The sequence below is a fragment of the Chelonia mydas genome, chromosome 6, assembly GCF_015237465.2.
Source record: "Chelonia mydas isolate rCheMyd1 chromosome 6, rCheMyd1.pri.v2, whole genome shotgun sequence".
Taxonomy (NCBI): Eukaryota; Metazoa; Chordata; order Testudines; family Cheloniidae; genus Chelonia; species Chelonia mydas.
In genome coordinates this window covers 8385858-8405354 of record NC_051246.2, presented here as the reverse complement: position 1 = coordinate 8405354, position 19497 = coordinate 8385858, and the positions used below count along the sequence as shown (strand labels likewise).

General features: G+C 51.6%; 1 protein-coding gene across 1 annotated transcript; it reads left to right on the top strand.

Moving 5' to 3' along the window:
- The first annotated feature begins 1011 nt into the window (after positions 1-1011).
- LOC102933526 (zinc finger protein 271) lies at positions 1012-16160 on the top strand. The gene is made up of 4 exons (XM_043548398.1): positions 1012-1626; positions 3485-3601; positions 7435-8484; positions 15172-16160. Exons 1-4 carry the CDS (start codon positions 1221-1223, stop codon positions 16158-16160), a joined length of 2562 nt encoding a protein of 853 aa, XP_043404333.1. The 5' UTR covers positions 1012-1220.
- The last annotated feature ends 3337 nt before the right edge of the window (positions 16161-19497 follow it).

The window sequence follows — 19497 nt, the reverse complement described above, 5'->3', positions numbered from 1 at the left end:
CTGTTCTGTTTATTCCCTCTGGGGCACCTGGCCCTGGCCACTGTCGGAAGACAGGATACTGGCTTGATGGACTTTTGGTCTGACCCCGTAGGGCCGTTCTTATGTTCTTAGCATAGAATCATAGAAGATTAGGGTTGGAAGAGACCTCAGGAGGTCATCTAGTCCAACCCCCTGCTCAAAGCAGGACCAACACCCACTAAATCATCCCAGCCAAGGCTTTGTCAAGCCCGGCCTTAAAAACCTCTAAGGATGGAGATTCTACCACCTCCCTAGGTAACCCATTCCAGTGCTTCCCCACCCTCCTAGTGAATATTCTCCTGTTCATGTCTACACTACCACTTATGTTAGCAAAACGTACGTCACTCAGGAGTGTGAAAAAACCCACACCCCCGAGCAACACAAATTTCACCAGCATAAGAGGTAGTGAGCACAACGCAATACTGACGGGAGAGCTTCTCCCACAGACATAGCTAATGCGGATCGTAGGGGGTGGTTTAATTATGTGGCTAGGAGCACTCTCTCCCGCCGGCTACAGGTCAGATCTTACAGCAGTGTAGACGCAGCCTTAAATTAAGCTGACTTAATTTTGTAGTATAGGTAGGGTGACCAGACAGCAAAGTTGAAAAATCGGGACAGGGCTTGGCGGGGTAATAGCCACCTAGATAAGACAAAAAGAACGAGGAGGAGTTGTGGCACCTCAGAGACTAACAAATTTATTTGGGCATAAGCTTTCGTGGGCTAAACCCACTTCATCAGATGTATGTAGTGGAAGACACAGTAGGAAGATTATATATATGTATATATATATATACATATATACATACACAGAGAACAAGAAAAGATGAGGGTTGACATACTAACTTTAAGAGACTAATCAATTAAGGTGGGCTATTATCAGCAGGAGAAAAAAAAAAACTTTTATAGTCATAATCAGGATGGCCCATTTCAAACAGTTGACAAGAAGGTGTGAGTAACAGTAGGGGACGACTTAGCATGGGGAAATAGTTTTCAGTTTGTGTAATGACCCAGCCAGTCCCAGTCTTTATCCAAGCCTCATTTAATGGTGTCCAGTCTGCAAATTAATTCCAGTTCTGCAGCTTCCCGGTGGAGTCCGGTTTTGAAGGCTTTGCTGTTGAAGAACTGGCACTTTCAGGTCTCTCACTGAGCGGCCAGCGAGGGCGAAGTGTTCTCCCCCTGCTTTTTGAACGTTATGCTTCCTGATGTCAGATCCGTGCCCACTGATGCCTTGGCGCAGACTGTCCGCTCCGGCCAAGGGACGCGGCAGAGGGGCCCTGCCGGCCCGGGTCAGGGCGGGGGATGGGCAGGCGAAGGAGCCCCCGGGCCCATGCGGCAGAGCCCGCCCCGTCTCGCCCGCGGGGAGACCGCCCCGGGGGCCGGCGAGGCGCTTCGGCCGGCCCCGCCCTGGGCCCGCGGGGCGAGGCCTGTGTCGTGCCGGCGGCGCCCGCCGCTCCCGCCCGGCGAGAGCCCAGAGCGCAGCGCGGGGGGGGCCCGCCCGGCCGGGAACCATCGGGCCGGGGAATGTTCCCGGGGAGGCCCTTCCTGGGGCACCGGCGGAGCCGATTCCTGTCCCCGGGGCGGGGCCGAGCGGCGGCTGCGGGCGGCCGGGTGAGAGACGCCTTGGCCCCCGGGGGGGGGACGGGCTCGGCGCGCGCGCGTCTCCCCAGCCGCCCCCCCCGCCAGCCCCGCGCCCCTCAGAGCGGCGGGGGAAGGGGCAGCGGCGGCGCGAGGCTTTTCGCTCGCCCGGGGGGGGGCTGTGCGGGAAGGGGGCTGGCTGGCTGGCTGGCTGGCTGTCTCCCCCGGGGGGGGGGGGGGGCAGGGTAGGTAGCTGCTGGGGTGCGTGGGGCAGAGTTTATGCCGGGCTGTCTGTGATGGCGGAGACTTCTCTGTGTCTGCCTGTCCGCCCATCCCTCCCTCTGTCCCTGGGTCCCAGTGCTTCTGTCTCGCACCGCCCCCCCCCCCCGCATCTCTCCATCCCCCTACACACCCCGCAGACCCTGTCTCTCTCTCGCCCACCCCATCCCACCCCCTCTCTGCTCCATACAGCCCCCCATCTTCATACACCCCCCCGTATATATATATATATATAGCTCTGTACATCTCACACTCTGCCCCCCACAAACCCCCCTCTCTCTCTATATATAGCTCCGTACATCTCACGCTCTGCCCCCCACAAACCCCTTCTCCCACACACACCCCTCTCTCCCTATATATATAGCTCCGTACATCTCACGCTCTGCCCCCCACAAACCCCTTCTCCCACACACACCCCTCTCTCTATATATATAGCTCCGTACATCTCACGCTCTGCCCCCCACAAACCCCTTCTCCCACACACCCCCCTCTCTCTATATATATAGCTCCGTACATCTCACGCTCTGCCCCGCACAAACCCCTTCTCCCACACACACCCCTCTCTCTCTATATATATAGCTCCGTACATCTCACGCTCTGCCCCCCACAAACCCCTTCTCCCACACACCCCCCTCTCTCTATATATATAGCTCCGTACATCTCACGCTCTGCCCCCCACAAACCCCTTCTCCCACACACCCCCCTCTCTCTATATATATAGCTCCGTACATCTCACACTCTGCCCCCCACTAACCCCTTCTCCCACATGCCCCCCTCTCTATATATATAGCTCCATACATCTCACGCTGTGCCCCCCACAAACCCCTTCTCCCATACACCCCCTTCTCTCTCTATATATAGCTCTACATCTCACACTTTGCCCCCCACAAATCCCTTCTCCCATACACCCCCCCATATATATATATAGCTCCATACATCTCACGCTCTGCCCCCCACAAACCCCTTCTCCCATACACATCTCTCTCTTTCTACCTCTCTCCATATCTCCATCCCCAGATCTTATTATGCTGGGCTATCTCTATATCCTATCCCAACACCAGCGTCTAGCTCCTCTGACTTGAAAAACGTGGTCCATTTGACCCAGAATCAATAAAGGAAGGTAAATCTGGTATATGAAATTGAAATGAATTTGGCAGTTTCTGTGGTGGCGAACAGGAAAATTGGTTGGATATTTGAGGGCTAGTCACACAATGAAAAACAAAGAGTGGGCAATCATTTTTTTCCACTAATTGATGGGGGATAAATTAGCCAGCTAGTTTTTTTAGTGAATATTATCCAGCCGGCTCTAATTATTATTATTATCATCACCATTATTTGCATTACAGTAACACTTAGAAGCCTCAACTGAGAATGTGGCACCATAGTACAGGACACTGTACATGCATATAGTAAAAGAACTTACTGTCTAAAGCCTAGCCTACATACAGATTTTGTACTGATGTAACTATTGTGGTTTGTAGTGTGATTTTTTTTTTAACGGAAATAATTATATCCGTATACCAGTATTAAAGTCCTTATTCTGCTGGAGCTTGTTTCCTTTCTTGTACAGCTTTCGATGGATGTTGATTTCACCTATTTTCTTCCCCACAAGCAGGATTTCCAATCCTCGAACATCCTGTGATCTCCTGGATGGAGCAAGAGGAAGAGCCGTGCATCCTGGATCTCCAGGGCACCGAAGAAAGGGAGACCCAGAGAGAGACACACACAGGTGAGGAATGAGTGACATTAGCTCAGAGACTGTCCAGGAGTGAAGAGGAAAGCTGGGATCCCAGCAAAGCCACTAGGTGCCTCCCCGGTTCTGTTTTTTTCTCATCTCATCTCAGTATCATCCAAGCAGGTGTCCTAGCCTCCTGGCACTCACAGCATAGGCCCCTTTATATTATTTTGCCACGGCGTCCACACATTGACACAAAATCATGCTTCAAGTTCCAATTTTTTTTGTCACTCATACAGTTGTAAAGAAATTCTTAAAAACAAACCCCATTGTACTGATGCGGTGATGTCTACCTGACCCTGTCGACAACGTGAAACAACTGTGTGTTTGTGAATTGCCCCATTCATTACAAAGGGGCATTGACTCTGAAACCTAACAATGGCAATTTAACTATTCAGACTGTTCACCATTTCACTGCTGATCATTTTAACAGAAACATCCAGCTAGTGTTCTTATTCCACTGACTCTCCAAAAGCTGCAGCTGCCTTTACCCACCTACCATAGCCGCAATCTTACTTCCCACACTGAAAAAAGTGGAATTAAACAAACAACTCAGGGGGATTAGATTATTTCTTTTCATAGCTAATACATTTTTTTAAAATGTCCTTTTAAAATTAATTAAATTAAGAAAATAAATAATGAATTTTGCATGCACTGGACCGCATGGAGAAGCCTGAGCAGGGCTGAGCTGTGTGGTCTGAGCGGTTCCCTGGGATTGGTGGCAAACGCAGTGGCCAGGGGTTTGTTTAGCTAGCTCTGTGAGAGAGAGGTGGAAAGCCAGCTGACAGGGAGAGAGGAAGTTATATGCATGACACTGAACGGACTAGAGAAGCAGACTTTAAGTAGTGAGCAAGGAAAGTGCCTACCGTTGTTTGTTTTCAGGGAAACAAGACTTTGTGTGTATTCTTTGTAAACAAAGTAGATTGAACTAAAGAATATACCTGATTCATATGATCAATTTCTTCTCCTAATGGAAACAACCTGGCAAAACCTTGAATATTGTCTATCTGGTCAGGCCAAAGGGGCCACACAGGTGTGAATGGATGAATTTTCCAAGAGAGAAATTGTGAGTTGTATTCCTGTTAAACCAAGATGGAACAGATAATGGAGGTGCTTGCAGAAATCAAAAATGTCTAGAAGGAATTAAAACAAGACCTAAAACAGGAGCTGGAGACTTCTCAAAAGAAATTGAAGCAACATCTAGAGGTTTCCCAGAAAGGACTGAGAAATGACCTGCATTTGAAGATAGTATCTTTGTTGGTACAGCAGTTACAACGCGTTGGAGCAGATTTCAAAGCCCAGCTACCAAACTTCCACTCCGGACTGGCAAGACAGATCAGTGAGGTGACCAGCAAACTGACTATCACAAACCAAAAGGTTTTCCAGGAAATAGAGGAGACCAAGGAAGTTACGGCCAGCTTGGAACATGCTAACAGAGATGAACTACAGCAAGGACTTGAGTGGTCCAGCTCTGATGGTGCGGCAGAACTTACCCCAGAGAAGAGCCTGAGTTATCCAGATTTGATACAAGCCCTTGGTATGCGGTTTGGGGCTAGCCATCGATCTGAGCCGGCCAGGGCATAGCTAAGGGCTAGAAGAAGAGGGAAAGAAGAAACTCCACCTGAACTGGCAGAGGACTTGCAGAGATTTGTGTTCCTGGCTTACCCAGATACCAGTGAAGCCTTCCAGGATACATTAGCGATGGACTTGGACTTGCAGATGAAGATCAGCAAAAGGAGGCCAAGGACGCTCAGAGAGGCTGTGGAATTTGCCACAGAACTTGAATCTTTCCTTGCAGCAGACCAGGAAGCAGCCACTAGAGCGGAAGATGGAAGATGCTTCCCATGAGCTTTGTAAGTACAGCTCTGTGTCTAATGTGCCTGCTGGAACAGAGGATTCTAATCTGGTTCATGACATTTTTGAGTTATTGGAAAAGTTGTTCAGTCCAGTTTGTACACCAATGGAAATTGGTAATACTGCAAAAATGAAGAGTTTAATACTGCAAAAATGAAGGGTAGCAGTTCATTTAAATGCTTGAACTTGTGCAAAAAATTACCCGCAAAAAGAAGTGTTTTAAATTTAAGGAAAGACGGAACTGAGTGTCCCAAGCACTTAGTGAAAGTCCATCATCCAAACTGGGAAACGGGAAGCACCAAGATGAAGGGGCAATGCTTGGAACTACAAGGATCAGCTCCAGAGTGTTTGCTAAGATTTGGGCAGTTAAACAACAATAATGGGAGTATGAACATGTGATATAATCCTATTACATATTCGTATGGATATGTAATAAGACCTGTGAAATGCATAAGAATAATGGACATTGGATCAAAGATAACAGTTGTTAGACCAGACGTGTTAACCATGTTATGGAATAGAGGATCCAAAACTGAACCAGCTACGTGGTCCCAAATGGAGACGGAGACTGGGGAACATGCACCAGTCCAAAAGTAGGGAAAACTGGGTTTGAAAACTGGACCTTGGGAATTTGAGCAAGAAGTGAATAGCCAATAGAGTGAATAATCTGACAGTTGGTTTGGATTTCATTATGGCTAATTACTATAATAAATACCAGGAAAGCTGTCTTACAAATTCATTCTGTAGAAACTCCCTTGAAAGATGTGGCCCAGGTGAAACAAATTGTTTGTAAGCAACTGGTTTGCTGTGAGCAAATTGTCTTACCTTGAGGGGGTAAAAATCATTATAAGAGCTACATGTGGTGGTAGCTTTCCAGCAAGGGGAATTTAGGGAGTAGTGAGACCTGCTTTGAGACCCAGGGGGAATTCTAGCTGCTATAGTTCTTGTGGAACTGAAGCAGGAATGGATCTCTGTTCATTTGCTGAATGTTTCAGACAAACAGCAAATAGTACAAAAAGGGACCCACGGTGGCAAAATGAGAATATGTAGATCGAGTAAATGCTGGTATAGGAAGAAAGGGGTGAAGGTGAGCTCCCAGAGGCTATGTCTACCTACACTACGCAACTCCAGCTACGTCCCTTAGGTCAAGTTACCACGGAGTCTACACTGCGGGGGGTCGACAGGAGAAAATCTCCCATCGGATGTTACCGGGGTAGAGTACAGGAATCGACTGGAGAGCGATCTGTAGTCGATTTGGTGGGTCTTTACTACACCTGCTAAATCGACAGCCGGTGGATCGATCTCGTTGATCCTGTTGATCCTGGCTCAAGTGTAGACCTTCCCAGAGTTTCTGTTGACCTTGTTCCAATGCAGTGCTGTACATTTTAATGACTAGCAGCAGAATGGTCTAAGAGACTTTCTGGTTAGGAATCAAATTGTTCTGATTCTACAAAGATATAGATTGTACTGCCTTGGTCCACCGCAAGATTGACATTTAACAGCTACCTAACCACTTACCAGAAACAAAAAGGGAAGAGGTTTTAAAAGCCACTGAAGAAATGTATCAGGAAGACATAACTGAGCCTTCAACCAGTTCTTGGGCGTCACCCATAATGCTGGTTAAGAAATAAACACGGCAGCATCAGATTCTGTGTGAACTATAGAAAACCACTTCAAAGGATTCATTAAATAGATGATACCTTGGATGCTGTAGCAGGTTCACTCTGGTTTTCCACAATGATTCTTAAAAGTGGCTGTTGGCAAGTGGAAGTAGGAATGGAATTCACAGCAGGCCAAGGCCTGGAGCAATTTAAAGTGATGGCTTTCAGTGCCCATCTAGATTGATCCCAGGTAGGAGCCTGTCCCATCCTTTCCTTGAGTGACATTGGAGCAGAATCCACAGTCTGCAGGGATGGATTTGAGTCCTGGTTTCCACGCTTACCTACTGTGGTTTAATTCTCTTCTTCTCTCAGCAGGTGACAGGGCGGCAAGTGAGGATGAGGAGACTCCTCAGCAGGAAGTGGAGCCGTGTGGGACAGTCCCGGGGCTTGTTCCAGCCTGCCAGAGCCAGGGTGGACCAGGGAGGCTGCGTGTGAACCCTCCGAAGATGAGGCGTCGCCGGTCTGCGCACCGTGAGAGGGGCTTCATCAACCTGCTGGGCATTCTGGAGCCCCGGCGCCCAGCGGATAAGCCCTACCGGTGCACGGAGTGCGAGAAGAGCTTCAGCCAGAGCTCGAATCTTATCGAGCACCAGCGGATCCACACGGGCGAGCGCCCCTTCACCTGCAGCGAGTGCGAGAAGAGCTTCAGCCGCAGCTCCACCCTCATTGAGCACCAGCGCACCCACACGGGTGAGAAGCCCTACACCTGCCCCGAGTGCCAGCGCAGCTTCAGCCGCAGCTCCACCCTGACCGAGCACCAGCGCACCCACACCGGGGAGACCCCTTTCCACTGCCCCGAGTGCGGCAAGAGCTTCAGCCGCACCTCCAACCTGGTGAAGCACCTGCGCACCCACACGGGCGAGAAACCCTACGGCTGCCGGGAATGCGGCAAGCGCTTCAGCCTCAGCTCCAACCTCATCAAGCACGAGCGCACCCACACCGGGGAGAAGCCCTTCGCCTGCGGGGAGTGCGGCAAGCGCTTCAAGAAGAAGACCCACCTGGTGTCCCACCACCGCACCCACACCGGGGAGCGGCCCTACGAATGCACGGAGTGCGGCAAGCGCTTCAGCCAGAGCTCCACCCTCATCGAGCACCAGCGCATCCACACCGGCGAGAAGCCTTTCCGCTGCCCCGACTGCGGGAAGTGCTTCTGCGTCAGCTCCAACCTCATCAAGCATCAGCGCATCCACACTGGGGAGAAGCCCTATGGCTGCAGCGCCTGTGGGAAGAGCTTCCGCTACAAGCCCCAGTTCACCCGCCACCAGAAGCTGCACCAGGGAGAGGGAGAGGAGCCAGTGGCTGTCCTGACCCTGGGGCCGTGGGCTGCGGCAGCCCCACTCATACAGATCACGGAGACTGTTTAAAGCAGGCAAGCGCCCACCCCGGGGATGAGGGAGATCAGGGACTAGAGCCAGCGTGTGGTTGAGCTCTGTTGGGCCGAGCGCTGAGCTGGAATTGAGGTGTGTTTCTCTAAGCTGTTCGGCCCAGCTCTGATTCACTTGCAGCTGGAGTTTCTCTGATTCCTGTTTTAAGAATATGGGAATTCCTGATGGGCGCATCTAGCTCAGCATTCTACCCCCAACACTCCCTGCCACTCCAGTGCAGACCAATGTGGTATTCCTCCTCCTGCTTCCCTACATCTAATCCTGTATCCCCGCTCCTTGCTATTCCACATCAGACTAATGGGCCCATCTAACCTGATGGGCCCGTCTAACCTGATATGCCCCCTTCTCTGCTTCTCCAGATCAGATCAATAGGTCTGTCTAGTCCAGTATCCTCCCCCTTTCCCGGTGGATCAAAATGACTGAAAGTTTCCCATTCAGCTCCCTGCTGCCCCAGGTCAGCCCAATGGGACTGTCTAGCCCAATATCCCCCCTACTCCCTGCCATGTTGGGTCAGACTAATGGACGCATCTAGCCCAATATTTCCCACACCCATCACTGTGGCACCAGTTCAGACTAATGGTCCATCTGGTCCAGTATCCTACCTCCAAGAGTGGCCAATGCTAGATGCTGCAAAGGAAATGTTGAACGCACTTCACTGTGCTGTGTACCACTGAGGGAGAAAGCAGTTCCTTCCGGACTGCAACTGGCTCTCGGCTTCCATGATGGATCATGAGGGTAAAATGTCCTTGACATTTCAGTGTTTATCCTGTCAGTGTCACTGCAGGTGCTATTCTTATTCCTACAAACATTAAATCCTTTTTTTTTTTTTATGATTTAGTGAGATACTTTCCTCCATAATATCCTGCTGCAGGGAATTCCACAGGTTAACAATGTCACTTTCTATTGCCATTTCCTGGCAATACAGCGGAGGAAATCCCACAAAGCAGGCTAAGACCATTGGAAGGCTGTTGTTCCTTAGGTCTTGACTACAATTAGCTTGTGGCAAGCGGCGTGTCAGTCTACTCTAGCCTGCTAGCCAGCCACAGACTAGCTGTCCCTGTGGACCCTACTGACACATATTAACAGTTCATTAATGCACTTTGATCTAGTCCAATTTCAAAGAAGACTTTCTGCCAACATTTAGTCTGCAGCAGGCTAGTGTGGAGTCGATTCACAACTCAGCTTGCCACAAACTAAATGTTCGTGTAGACAAACCCTTAGACTGTGAACAGCAAGTCCTAAAGCTGGCAGCCCCAGTTCTTGCAGGATCTGGACTGGCATTTGAGGCCTCATGCCACTGCAAAAGGAGCAAATGTCTGGAAGATCAGAGATTGGGTGGGGAAAATATCCTGTGAAATGGACATTCTAGTTATTGCAAGAGGTGGGGACCTTGCGTAGGTAGCATGGCCTGAAGCCATCACCATTTGATGGTGTCAGAGTCCCTTACATGGAACCAGTCGATTGGGTCTCAGTCTTGTTCTTAGCAGGGTGGGTGTGTCTGCCACAAAATCACCATTACATTGGCACTTAACAGCTCCCTTGTTGGCAGTAAGGCTAAAGACTGAAAAGGGGCCGAACTCACCTTTGCCCCTTACAGAGGCAGTATCGCAATATGAGGCGCAAGGGAATTGTGTGTTCCTGTGCTACCCATTCGGGGGGATATGCCAAGAGCTTTGGTCTGGTGCGCTCCATTTCGTCTTGTTTCATCCAAACATGGGGCTGGAGCAGGATGTGGCCACGGCTCACAAAGCTGCGGGGAGCGAGGCAGAGGGCAGAAGGAGCATTTCAGATTCCAGCTTGGACTGGGATCCCCAGGAGCTCAGGAGAGGCCAGGAGACTCACTGCTTCTCCTGGGAAATTAGATGGAGTGATGTGTTAGGACAAGTGTCCTCTTGTCTTCTAGACTTCGGCCACTGGGGGGAAATAAACCATCTTCCTGTCTCAGATGGTTAGACTAGATGACCCTTGTGGTCTCTTCCAACCCTGTGGTTCTGTGATTTTATTTTATTTTATTTTATTTTTTGGACAAACCCACAGGCACCTGCCAAGATGGAGCAAGTATAAAGGTTTTTGCTTGTACACTGCACTGGTTCTGTGTCCCACCAGGCTAAGAACGTGGTGCATGACTAGGCAGAGGATACTGATACCGTGTGAGAGCCAAGGGAGCCTGTGAACTACGGGGAGATGGATTTGATCTGGACAAATGTCTCTCTATTTTCCTTTTTTTTTTTTTTCCTATAAAGCTTGGAAATTAATCTCTATTTGAATGGGGGGAAGGGTTGTAGTGGGGAGTGCCTGAATGTTGAGGTCACCTATTGGCTCTCTTAGCTGCCTTCCTAGACCTTCAGCCTGTAGGTCACTAATGCAAATCAGCCTAGGACAGTTGCAGTTAGCATGCCAGTGACCCCTGTATGAAACAAGTTTGTTGAGCCTCAGTCTGCTTCCCAGCGGGTGAGCATCCACATCCCTTAATCATCAGCACTAATCCTTAGCCCGAGCAGAAAGGCTGAGGACTGAATGGACCACGGGGACTAAGCTCCTTTCTCTTTCTCCCCTCTTCCCCCCTCAAGACATCCCTTCAGGCAGGGTTGAACCCGTTCTGGGAGTACACAGAGGATCCAGTCTCCAGGGCAGGGTGAGGCATGGCGGGAGGGGCACAGGGTGTGTGTGTTGGGCAAGCTCCATCTCCCACTTCCCAGGCTCCTATGAACATGCCTAGAGAATCCAGTCTCCCAGGGCACCTTTACCTGGGATTAAATTCACACCCAAATATAAACTCAATATTATTTTTAATAAAGCAAAATGTAAACTAGGGATAATTCAAAGAGGTTGCTTCCGACAAGAGTTAGCCCTGTGATTCTGGAGGGATGATCGCAGAGGTAGGTAGGTAGATAGACAGGAGGTGACTCTTAGTGTAGGCTTTACTGTATATGGTTTCAAACCCCTGTATTAAGAGGGATTACTATATTAGACTCTTCATGGTTATAAAGACAACGTTCTTAGGCGCTTGATTGTGGTGTTACATTGCCATATAGACTAGTTCTCATGTGTTTTAACAGCCCTACTTTGAGATAATGTTAGAGCTGAGATTTTAATTCTCGCACAGAAGCCAGGTTGACATTCAAAAGCAAAGCTTTTGATCCTGAATATTAACTACTCATTATGAACAGACACTAGAATAGGGTCCTTCCGTTAACATGTTGAAAAGAGAGGTGGTCTGAGCAGAGGACTGGATATCATGATTCCTGGGTTCTGATCGCAGCTCGATGAGAGGTGTGGGATCTTGTGGTTACAGTGCGGGGAGGAGGGAGAATTGGAAATCAGGATCCCTGGATTCAATTCCCGGCTTTCGGAGGGGAGTGGTGACTAGAATTGGAAGGGTGAGGGGAAGATGGGAATTCAGGTCCCACAGATTCTATTTCCAGCTCTGGGAAGGGAATAGAGTCTGGTGGTTAGAGCTAGGTGGTAGCCGGATAAAGATTTCTATGTTGTATTTCCAGTTTTGTTATTTACCTGCAGTGTGACTTCAGAGGACTTATCTCAACTAAGTTATTCCTGATTTACACTCGTGTAAGTGAGAGCAGAATCAGACGCGGAGACCTTGAGATTTGATCCATGCAATGCACAGTTCTTTATATTTCATTCTCAAATCACAGGAACATCCAGTTCCTCACTAAACATTCTGGGTAGTACAGTCCAACACTCATTTCCTAAACTAAAGAGTACTGTAAATAGACCTACGATTAGAGGACATTCCAAACACTACATGGACAAATTGCTACATTACTTAGGGTCTATAGGCAGTGACGCAAATGGCAACCTGATATTAAATGGCATCGCATATCCATTGTGGTAGTGATTTAGCACATAGTATCATCTAGCAGAATGCCATGGGAAATGACCCAGTGTTGAATGATTATGTAATAAAGGATCACATTGTTTAATTTGATAATAGGGAGCTCTTACCTGACCACATAAGTCTGGGTCATTCTGTCCAATTCTGTTTTGTAAATTTAAATGTAACAGATTTTCTTTTTGTGAATTTTAATGTAAACTATGCTGACTTCTTGTTGGCTAGCCAGATTGCACATGCAGTACTGCCAACCCTATGTGTTCAAAGTCCATGAATCAGTGTCCTCCCATCCCCCAAAAGATGGGCTTTAAAAATCATGACTTTTTTAAAACATGAAAAATTTGTGGTTCATTTTCTTTGCTTTCTTTGAGCCTTTAGAAGGTGCCTTTTCACACTTTTCTCTGTAACCACAAGGGCTAGAAACTTATTTTTTGGAATGAAACCTGAGATTTTTCACATAGTCAGATGGGTTCAGGAGTTGAGATGCTAAGGAAAAACAACAAGTATTGTGAGACTTGCAATAAAATCACAAGAGATGACAACACTACATACATCAAAAATCCACTATATGAATCTACAACCAATCTAACTCCAGAAACACTTCAGATGCTTATGATAACAACGCAGGAGATTTAGCTTTAACTGTCAGTACTACTAGGGCTAATCTCTCTGTGCCTTGGCCACTGTAGGACTTCTGTGTCAGAGATGCTCTTGATTCATTAAATCAAATGTTAGTGTCGTTTTGTTTTGGCAGACATAACTCAGGTTTTCTGCTCTTGTGTCTGGTTGTTTTGTACTGACCGTATTCCTGCTTAACTCCTACTGTTTTCTTTCTTTCTTGTAAAACATCAGTAGACTGTCACCGAAAATAAATGTGAAAGTCCCTGAAATGTCGGCTTTGTCTTGCAGTGTGTTGTGAAAGTGGCGCACTCTGGGAGGGGAGTGGTTTCTAGTGATTAGAGCTGGGGTGGGCCTGGGAGTCTGAAGTCCTGGGTTCTGTTCTCAGCTCTGGGAGGGGAGCGGGCTCTCTTGGGTTAGAGCAGGGGGGCAGGCTGGGAGCCAGGACTCTTGGGTTCTATCCCAGCTCTGGGAGGGGAGTGAGGTCTGGGGGCTTAAAGCAGTGGGGGCTGGGAGCCAGGACTCCTACCTGGGTCCTTGTCCCAGCGCTGGGAGGGGAGCAGGCTCTGGTGGGTTAGAGCAGGGCGGGGCTGGGAGCCAGGACTCCTGGGTCCTCTCCCAGCTCTGGGAGGGGAGCGGGCTCTGGTGGGTTAGAGCTGGGGGCTGGGAGCCAGGACTCCTGCCTGGGTTCTTGGACCAGCTCTGGGAGGGGAGTGAGGTCTGGTGGGTTAGAGCAGGGCGTGGCTGGAAGCCAGGACTCCTGGGTTCTCTCCCAGCTCTGGGAGGGGAGCGGGCTCTGGTGGGTTACAGCAGGGCGGGGCTGGGAGCCAGGACTCCTGGGTTCTCTCCCAGCTCTGGGAGGGGAGCGGGCTCTGGTGGGTTAGAGCTGGGGGCTGGGAGCCAGGACTCCTGCCTGGGTTCTTGGACCAGCTCTGGGAGGGGAGTGAGGTCTGGGGGGTTAAAGCAGTGGGGGCTGGGAGCCAGGACTCCTGGGTTCTCTCCCAGCTCTGGGAGTGGAGCGGGCTCTGGTGGGTTACAGCAGGGCGGGGCTGGGAGCCAGGACTCCTGCCTGGGTTCTTGTCCCAGCTCTGGGAGGAGAGTGGGGGCTCACAACTAAAGAAAGGGGGGGGCTTGGATACACGATTTCCCCTGCCAGCTTTGGGAGGTGGTGATAAGGGGCAAATCATGCTGCCAAGGGTAACAGGGAGGAGGGTGCCCGGGGGGGGGGGGTGGGAGGAGAATGGTGCATGCTGGGATACCAGCTGACAATGGGGCAACAGCTCATCTTTATTAAGAACAGCGTATCCTGCAGGAACCAAAACACAGAGGCCCTCCAGGCCTGTCTCCTAGCAACAGCTGCTCTCCCCCCGCCCGGTTTCCGCTCCGTCACGTGACCCTGGGGCTATGACATCATCACTGGGCTCCCCCTGGAACGCTGGGCTGAGCCGATGGACGGGTCTCTGCGGGGAGCCCCGGCTGCAGCCTTGACTCGCCTGCTGAGCAGGATTCCCAGAGCCTGCCCCGGTCGCCCCCATGGAGCGCGGGGCTGAGCCGCGTGGCCCGGCTCTGCGGGGCTCTGCGGAAAGGGAGAGCCCAGGTGATGAATCAGTGACACCGGCTCACAGGGTCCGGGGGAGAAGGGGAAAGCTGCGACCCCAGCAAGGCTTCCCCCACCCCCTTTTTGTCTGGCTCAGGACCTTAGGGTAGGCTCCTGCCTGTCCTGAAGACCCCCACCCCTCCCCGAACTCAGATGGGATATTGGGGCAGAACCAGGCTCTCCTCTGGGGGAAGGTCTATCAAGGATTTGGTCCCTGTTGATCAGGGTCTTTTACCCCTTGGCCATCCCCTTTCTTCCTGGTGCAGGGTAGGAATTCCTTTCCCCAGCCGTTGAGCAGGTTGTGTAGATCATCCTTGAATCAAGGCATCACCGATGATGGTGATGCTTTATTAGGTGTATTACGATAGCCCCTATGAGCCCAGTCATGGATCAGGGTCACCCCCCCGGTGCTAGGTGCAGTACATTGTGTATTACAGTAGTGCTTAGGAACCATTGTGCTGGATGCTGTAAAGACACAGAGCAAACAGAGTATCTGCCCCAAAGAGCTGACAATCCAAGCGCTTTGCTGGCTGTCAGAAGACATAATCACAGTGGTCCCTTCTATCCTGATAATCTGTTAATCCTTCTTCTGGTAGGTGTTGGGACAGCAAGTACAGCAGAGCCACGTGGGACGTCCCCCAGTGTCTGTGTCCCGAGGCACCAGCAGAGAGACCCTCCGAGGAGGAGACGGATTAAACACGCTTGCGCCGAGCCGGGCTTCATCAACCTTCTGGGCATCCTGGAACCTCCCCACTCTGCCGCCCGGCGGCCAGCGGACAAGCCCTACCGGTGCACGGAGTGCGAGAAGAGCTTCGGCCAGAGCTCGGTGCTGATCGAGCACATGCGGATCCACACGGGCGAGCGCCCCTTCGTCTGCGGCCAGTGTGGCAAGCGCTTCAGCCAGAGCTCCACGCTGCTGGGCCACCAGCGCACCCACACGGGCGAGAAGCCTTTCACCTGCCCCGAGTGCCAGCGCAGCTTCAGCCGCAGCTCCGCCCTGACCGAGCACCAGCGCACCCACACCGGGGAGACCCCTTTCCACTGCCCCGAGTGCGGCAAGCGCTTCAGCCGCACCTCCAACCTGGTGAAGCACCTGCGCACCCACACGGGCGAGAAACCCTACGGCTGCCGGGAGTGCGGCAAGCGCTTCAGCCTCAGCTCCAACCTCATCAAGCACGAGCGCACCCACACCGGGGAGAAGCCCTTCGCCTGCGGGGAGTGCGGCAAGCGCTTCAAGAAGAAGACCCACCTGGTGTCCCACCACCGCACCCACACCGGGGAGCGGCCCTACGAGTGCACGGAGTGCGGCAAGCGCTTCAGCCAGAGCTCCACCCTCATCGAGCACCAGCGCATCCACACCGGCGAGAAGCCTTTCCGCTGCCCCGACTGCGGGCGCGGCTTCTACGTCAACTCCAAGCTGGTCAAACACCGGCGCATCCACACCGGGGAGAAGCCCTATGGCTGCAGCGCCTGCGGGAAGAGCTTCCGTTACAAGCAGCAATTCACCCGCCACCAACAGCTGCACCAGGGGGAGGAGCCTGTGGCCGTCCTGACCCTGGGTGGGGTCAACGTCCTCCTGACTTAGAGTACGGGAATTCCTCGGGCCTCCTGTCTTGGAGCACGGGAATTCCTCCTCTTGATTTCCTGCAGCTCCGGGAGTGGGATCTGGGGCAGGGAGGCTGAGAGTCAGGACTGCCGGGTTCAATCCATGGCTCTGGAAGGGGAGTGGAATTTAGTGGTTAGAGCACGTGGGGGCAGGACTCCTGGGTTCTCTTCCTGGATCTGGGAGGGGATTGAGTTCTGGGGGTAGAGCAGGTGGGCTGGTATTCAGGACTCGGATTCTACCCAGAGCTCTTGGGTGGGGGGGTCTGGTGGATTAGCGCAGGGGGGCCAAGAGTCAGCACTAATGAGTTCCGTTCCCAGCTGTGGTTGTGTATTTGGGAATTTGTTGGGAAGGAGGTTGCGAGTAGCTGAAAACTGATGTTATGGTGAGCCTTGGTTTAAGCTACCAGGACATCACCAGAGCTAACCTCCAGGTTAGTGGTTCCAGTCTAGCTGAGGCAAGGTGCTCCCAGCCTAAGAGATACTAATTCAGTGTGTTGGAACCTTTCCCACAGCAAGACTGCCCTGGGATTCCCCTCCCATCTAGGGCATGGTGGTCACACACCTGTTCGTGACTCCCCTGGTTGGGTCAGAGCTCCCAGGCTGGCAGTCTACACACTAGTTATTGTCACACTAGATGAAAGATCTTTAGAGTAGGCTTCACTTTATACAATTGAGAACCCTTCCATTATAGCGACTAACAGACTGTAGACTCTAAACAGTTCCAAAGGCAGTGTTCTCGGTCTCTTGGCTGTGTTATATTGGTTTGTATGCACTAGTTGTGTGTTTGTGTGTATTGGTAAAATACCAACCCTGCACTGATAGGGTGCTAAGGTTGAGACGTATAAATAGTTGCAGGGAGGTCGGGGGGGGATTAAAGTCTAAACTTCCCTCCTCAGTATTAACCTCATTGCACCAAGTCATTGTAACAGGGTCCATCCATTGCAGCAGACGAGTGGAGGAGCGTATCTGCATTGGCAAATTGACCGCAGTAGCTCCCTGTGTGGGTTCTCTGTTCTGAGAGAAGAGGGATTTGATTCTAGCGAAAGTGGTCCACTTCAGAAGCTCACGAATTATTCCAGAATAGAGTGGCCACGTGGGGATCTTATTCCACATAGATTCTGGTCAGTTTCCCCATATAGACAAGCCTTAAAAGGAGGATTGGGAGCCAGTATTCCTGGTGTCTCTTCTCCTCTAAGGGTGGAGTGTGTGGTCTAGTTAAAGCAGAGAGGACTGGGAGTCAGGACACCTGGGTTCTATTGCTATCTCTCCTGCTGACCATTAGGGGGCAAGTAATTTCCTCGCTCTCAGTTTCCCCACTCTTAAATAGGGTGATAACACTACTGACCTGAGTTTTTATTAGTTAATATTTATAAGCACGATAGAAGTATTAATACTGTAAATAGACCTACCACTAGAGGGCATTCAGTACACTATATGGATGAATTATGATGTTATTTAGGGTCAATAGACAGTGACTCAAATTACTACCTCCTTGCATCTGAGGCTATGATGGAAAAAAGATGCACATGTCACGTACAGTCCGGTGTTGTCTGGCCGAGTGCTATGCTCAAATGGGCCATTGTCGAGTGGTCACATAGTAAAGGATCATATTGTTTATTCTAGTAATACTGGGCTATAGCCTTGGATCATCCTAATTCTGTTTTGTGAATTTCAGCCTTGTGGGTTTTAGTTTTGTGAATTTAAATGTAATCCAAACAGATGTTCTGGTCATTGGCCAAACTATACCCATAGCTGTTGGCAACACAAATCAAAGGCCTAAGGACTATGCTTACGGTAATATAAAAGATTCACTGTAGCTAGTTCTGATATACTGTTTGCTGGTCCATGGATAGAAGCCAACAATTTTATACACGTACTTGAGTCATTATGTTGGAATAAAGTTTTATTGTGTCCTGTCCTAGATTCTCTCCTCCCTGTCTGTGATTGTCTTGTGTTGACTGTACTCCTGATTAACTGATAACGTTTTCATTGACGTAAAACCTCAATAAATCATATATATTTCAAAATCCTTATCGGATTGGGAGTGTGTTTTATAGGCACTTTGGAAGGGGAAGAGGGTTGCAGCACAGGAAGCTGGGAATCAGGACTTCTCTATCCCAGCTCTGGGAGAGGAGTGAGGTCAAGTGGGTTAGAGCAGGGTGGGAGGAGAGCTAGGACTCCTGGGTTCTATGCAGGGGGATGGGGTGACAGGGAGGGGCGCAGGCTGGGCAATGGGGAGTGGTGCATGCTGGGACACGGAGGGGCACTGGGACAAGGAGCAATTCATGCTGAGATACTAGGGTGACCAGGTGTCCGGTTTTCGACTGGAACACCCAGTCGAAAAGGGACCCTGGCGGCTCTGGTCAGCACGGAGGTGCTGTAGGGCTAAGGCAGGCGAGTCACTACCTGTCCTAGCAGCATGCTGCACCCAGGAAGCGGCCAGCAGGTCCGGCGCCTAGGCTGGGGGGCGGCCATGGGGCTCCACGCACTACCCCCGCCCCGAGCACCGGCTCCACGCTCCTGTTGGCCAGGAACCATGGCCAGTGGGATCTGGGGGGGAAGGGGGGGTGCCTGCGGGCGAGAGCCGCGGGGCACAAAGGCGCCTGCCGCGCCTCCCCCTAAGAGCTGAACCTGCTGGCTGCTTCCGGGGCGCAGAGCCCGGTCCGCAGGGCCAGGACAAGCGGGAAGCCTGCCTTAGCACCCTCCTTGCACTGCTGACAGGAGCGGCCGCAGGTAGGCCTGTACCCCCACCCTGTGCCCCCCCAACCCCTCATTTCCGGCCCCACCCCGGAGCCCGCACTCCCTCGTGCACCCCAACCCCCTGCCCCAGCACCGGGAAGGGGAGGGAGAGCAACCCACGGGGGGGGGGGAGGGGATGCAGTGAGTGGGGGCGGGGCCTCGGGAAGGGGCGGGGCTGGGGGGGTTCAACTTTGTGGGATTAGAAAGTTGGCAACCCCTGGGGGATGCGGGGGGCGGGGTGAACACTGGGAAACTGGGGCGCCCGGAGATGGGGCGAGGAGGAACGGTGCATGCTGGGATACTGGGGGACGTAGGGATATTGGGGGGTGGGGCGCGGTGCACGCAGGGACACGGGGGGTCAGGGATGGGGCGCGGTGCATGCTGGGAAACTGGGGGCCGCAGGCATACGGCGGCGGCGACGCGGGGCACGATGGGATACTAGGGCACCGCCCAGGCCCTTCTCTCCCTCCCCTCGGCGGCCGCGGTCACGTGATGCGGGCGCGTCACCTCCGGGCGCCCGCCACGCGCAGGCTGCGGGGGGGGGGGCGGTTTGTTGTCCCAAGTCACTTCCGGTGACG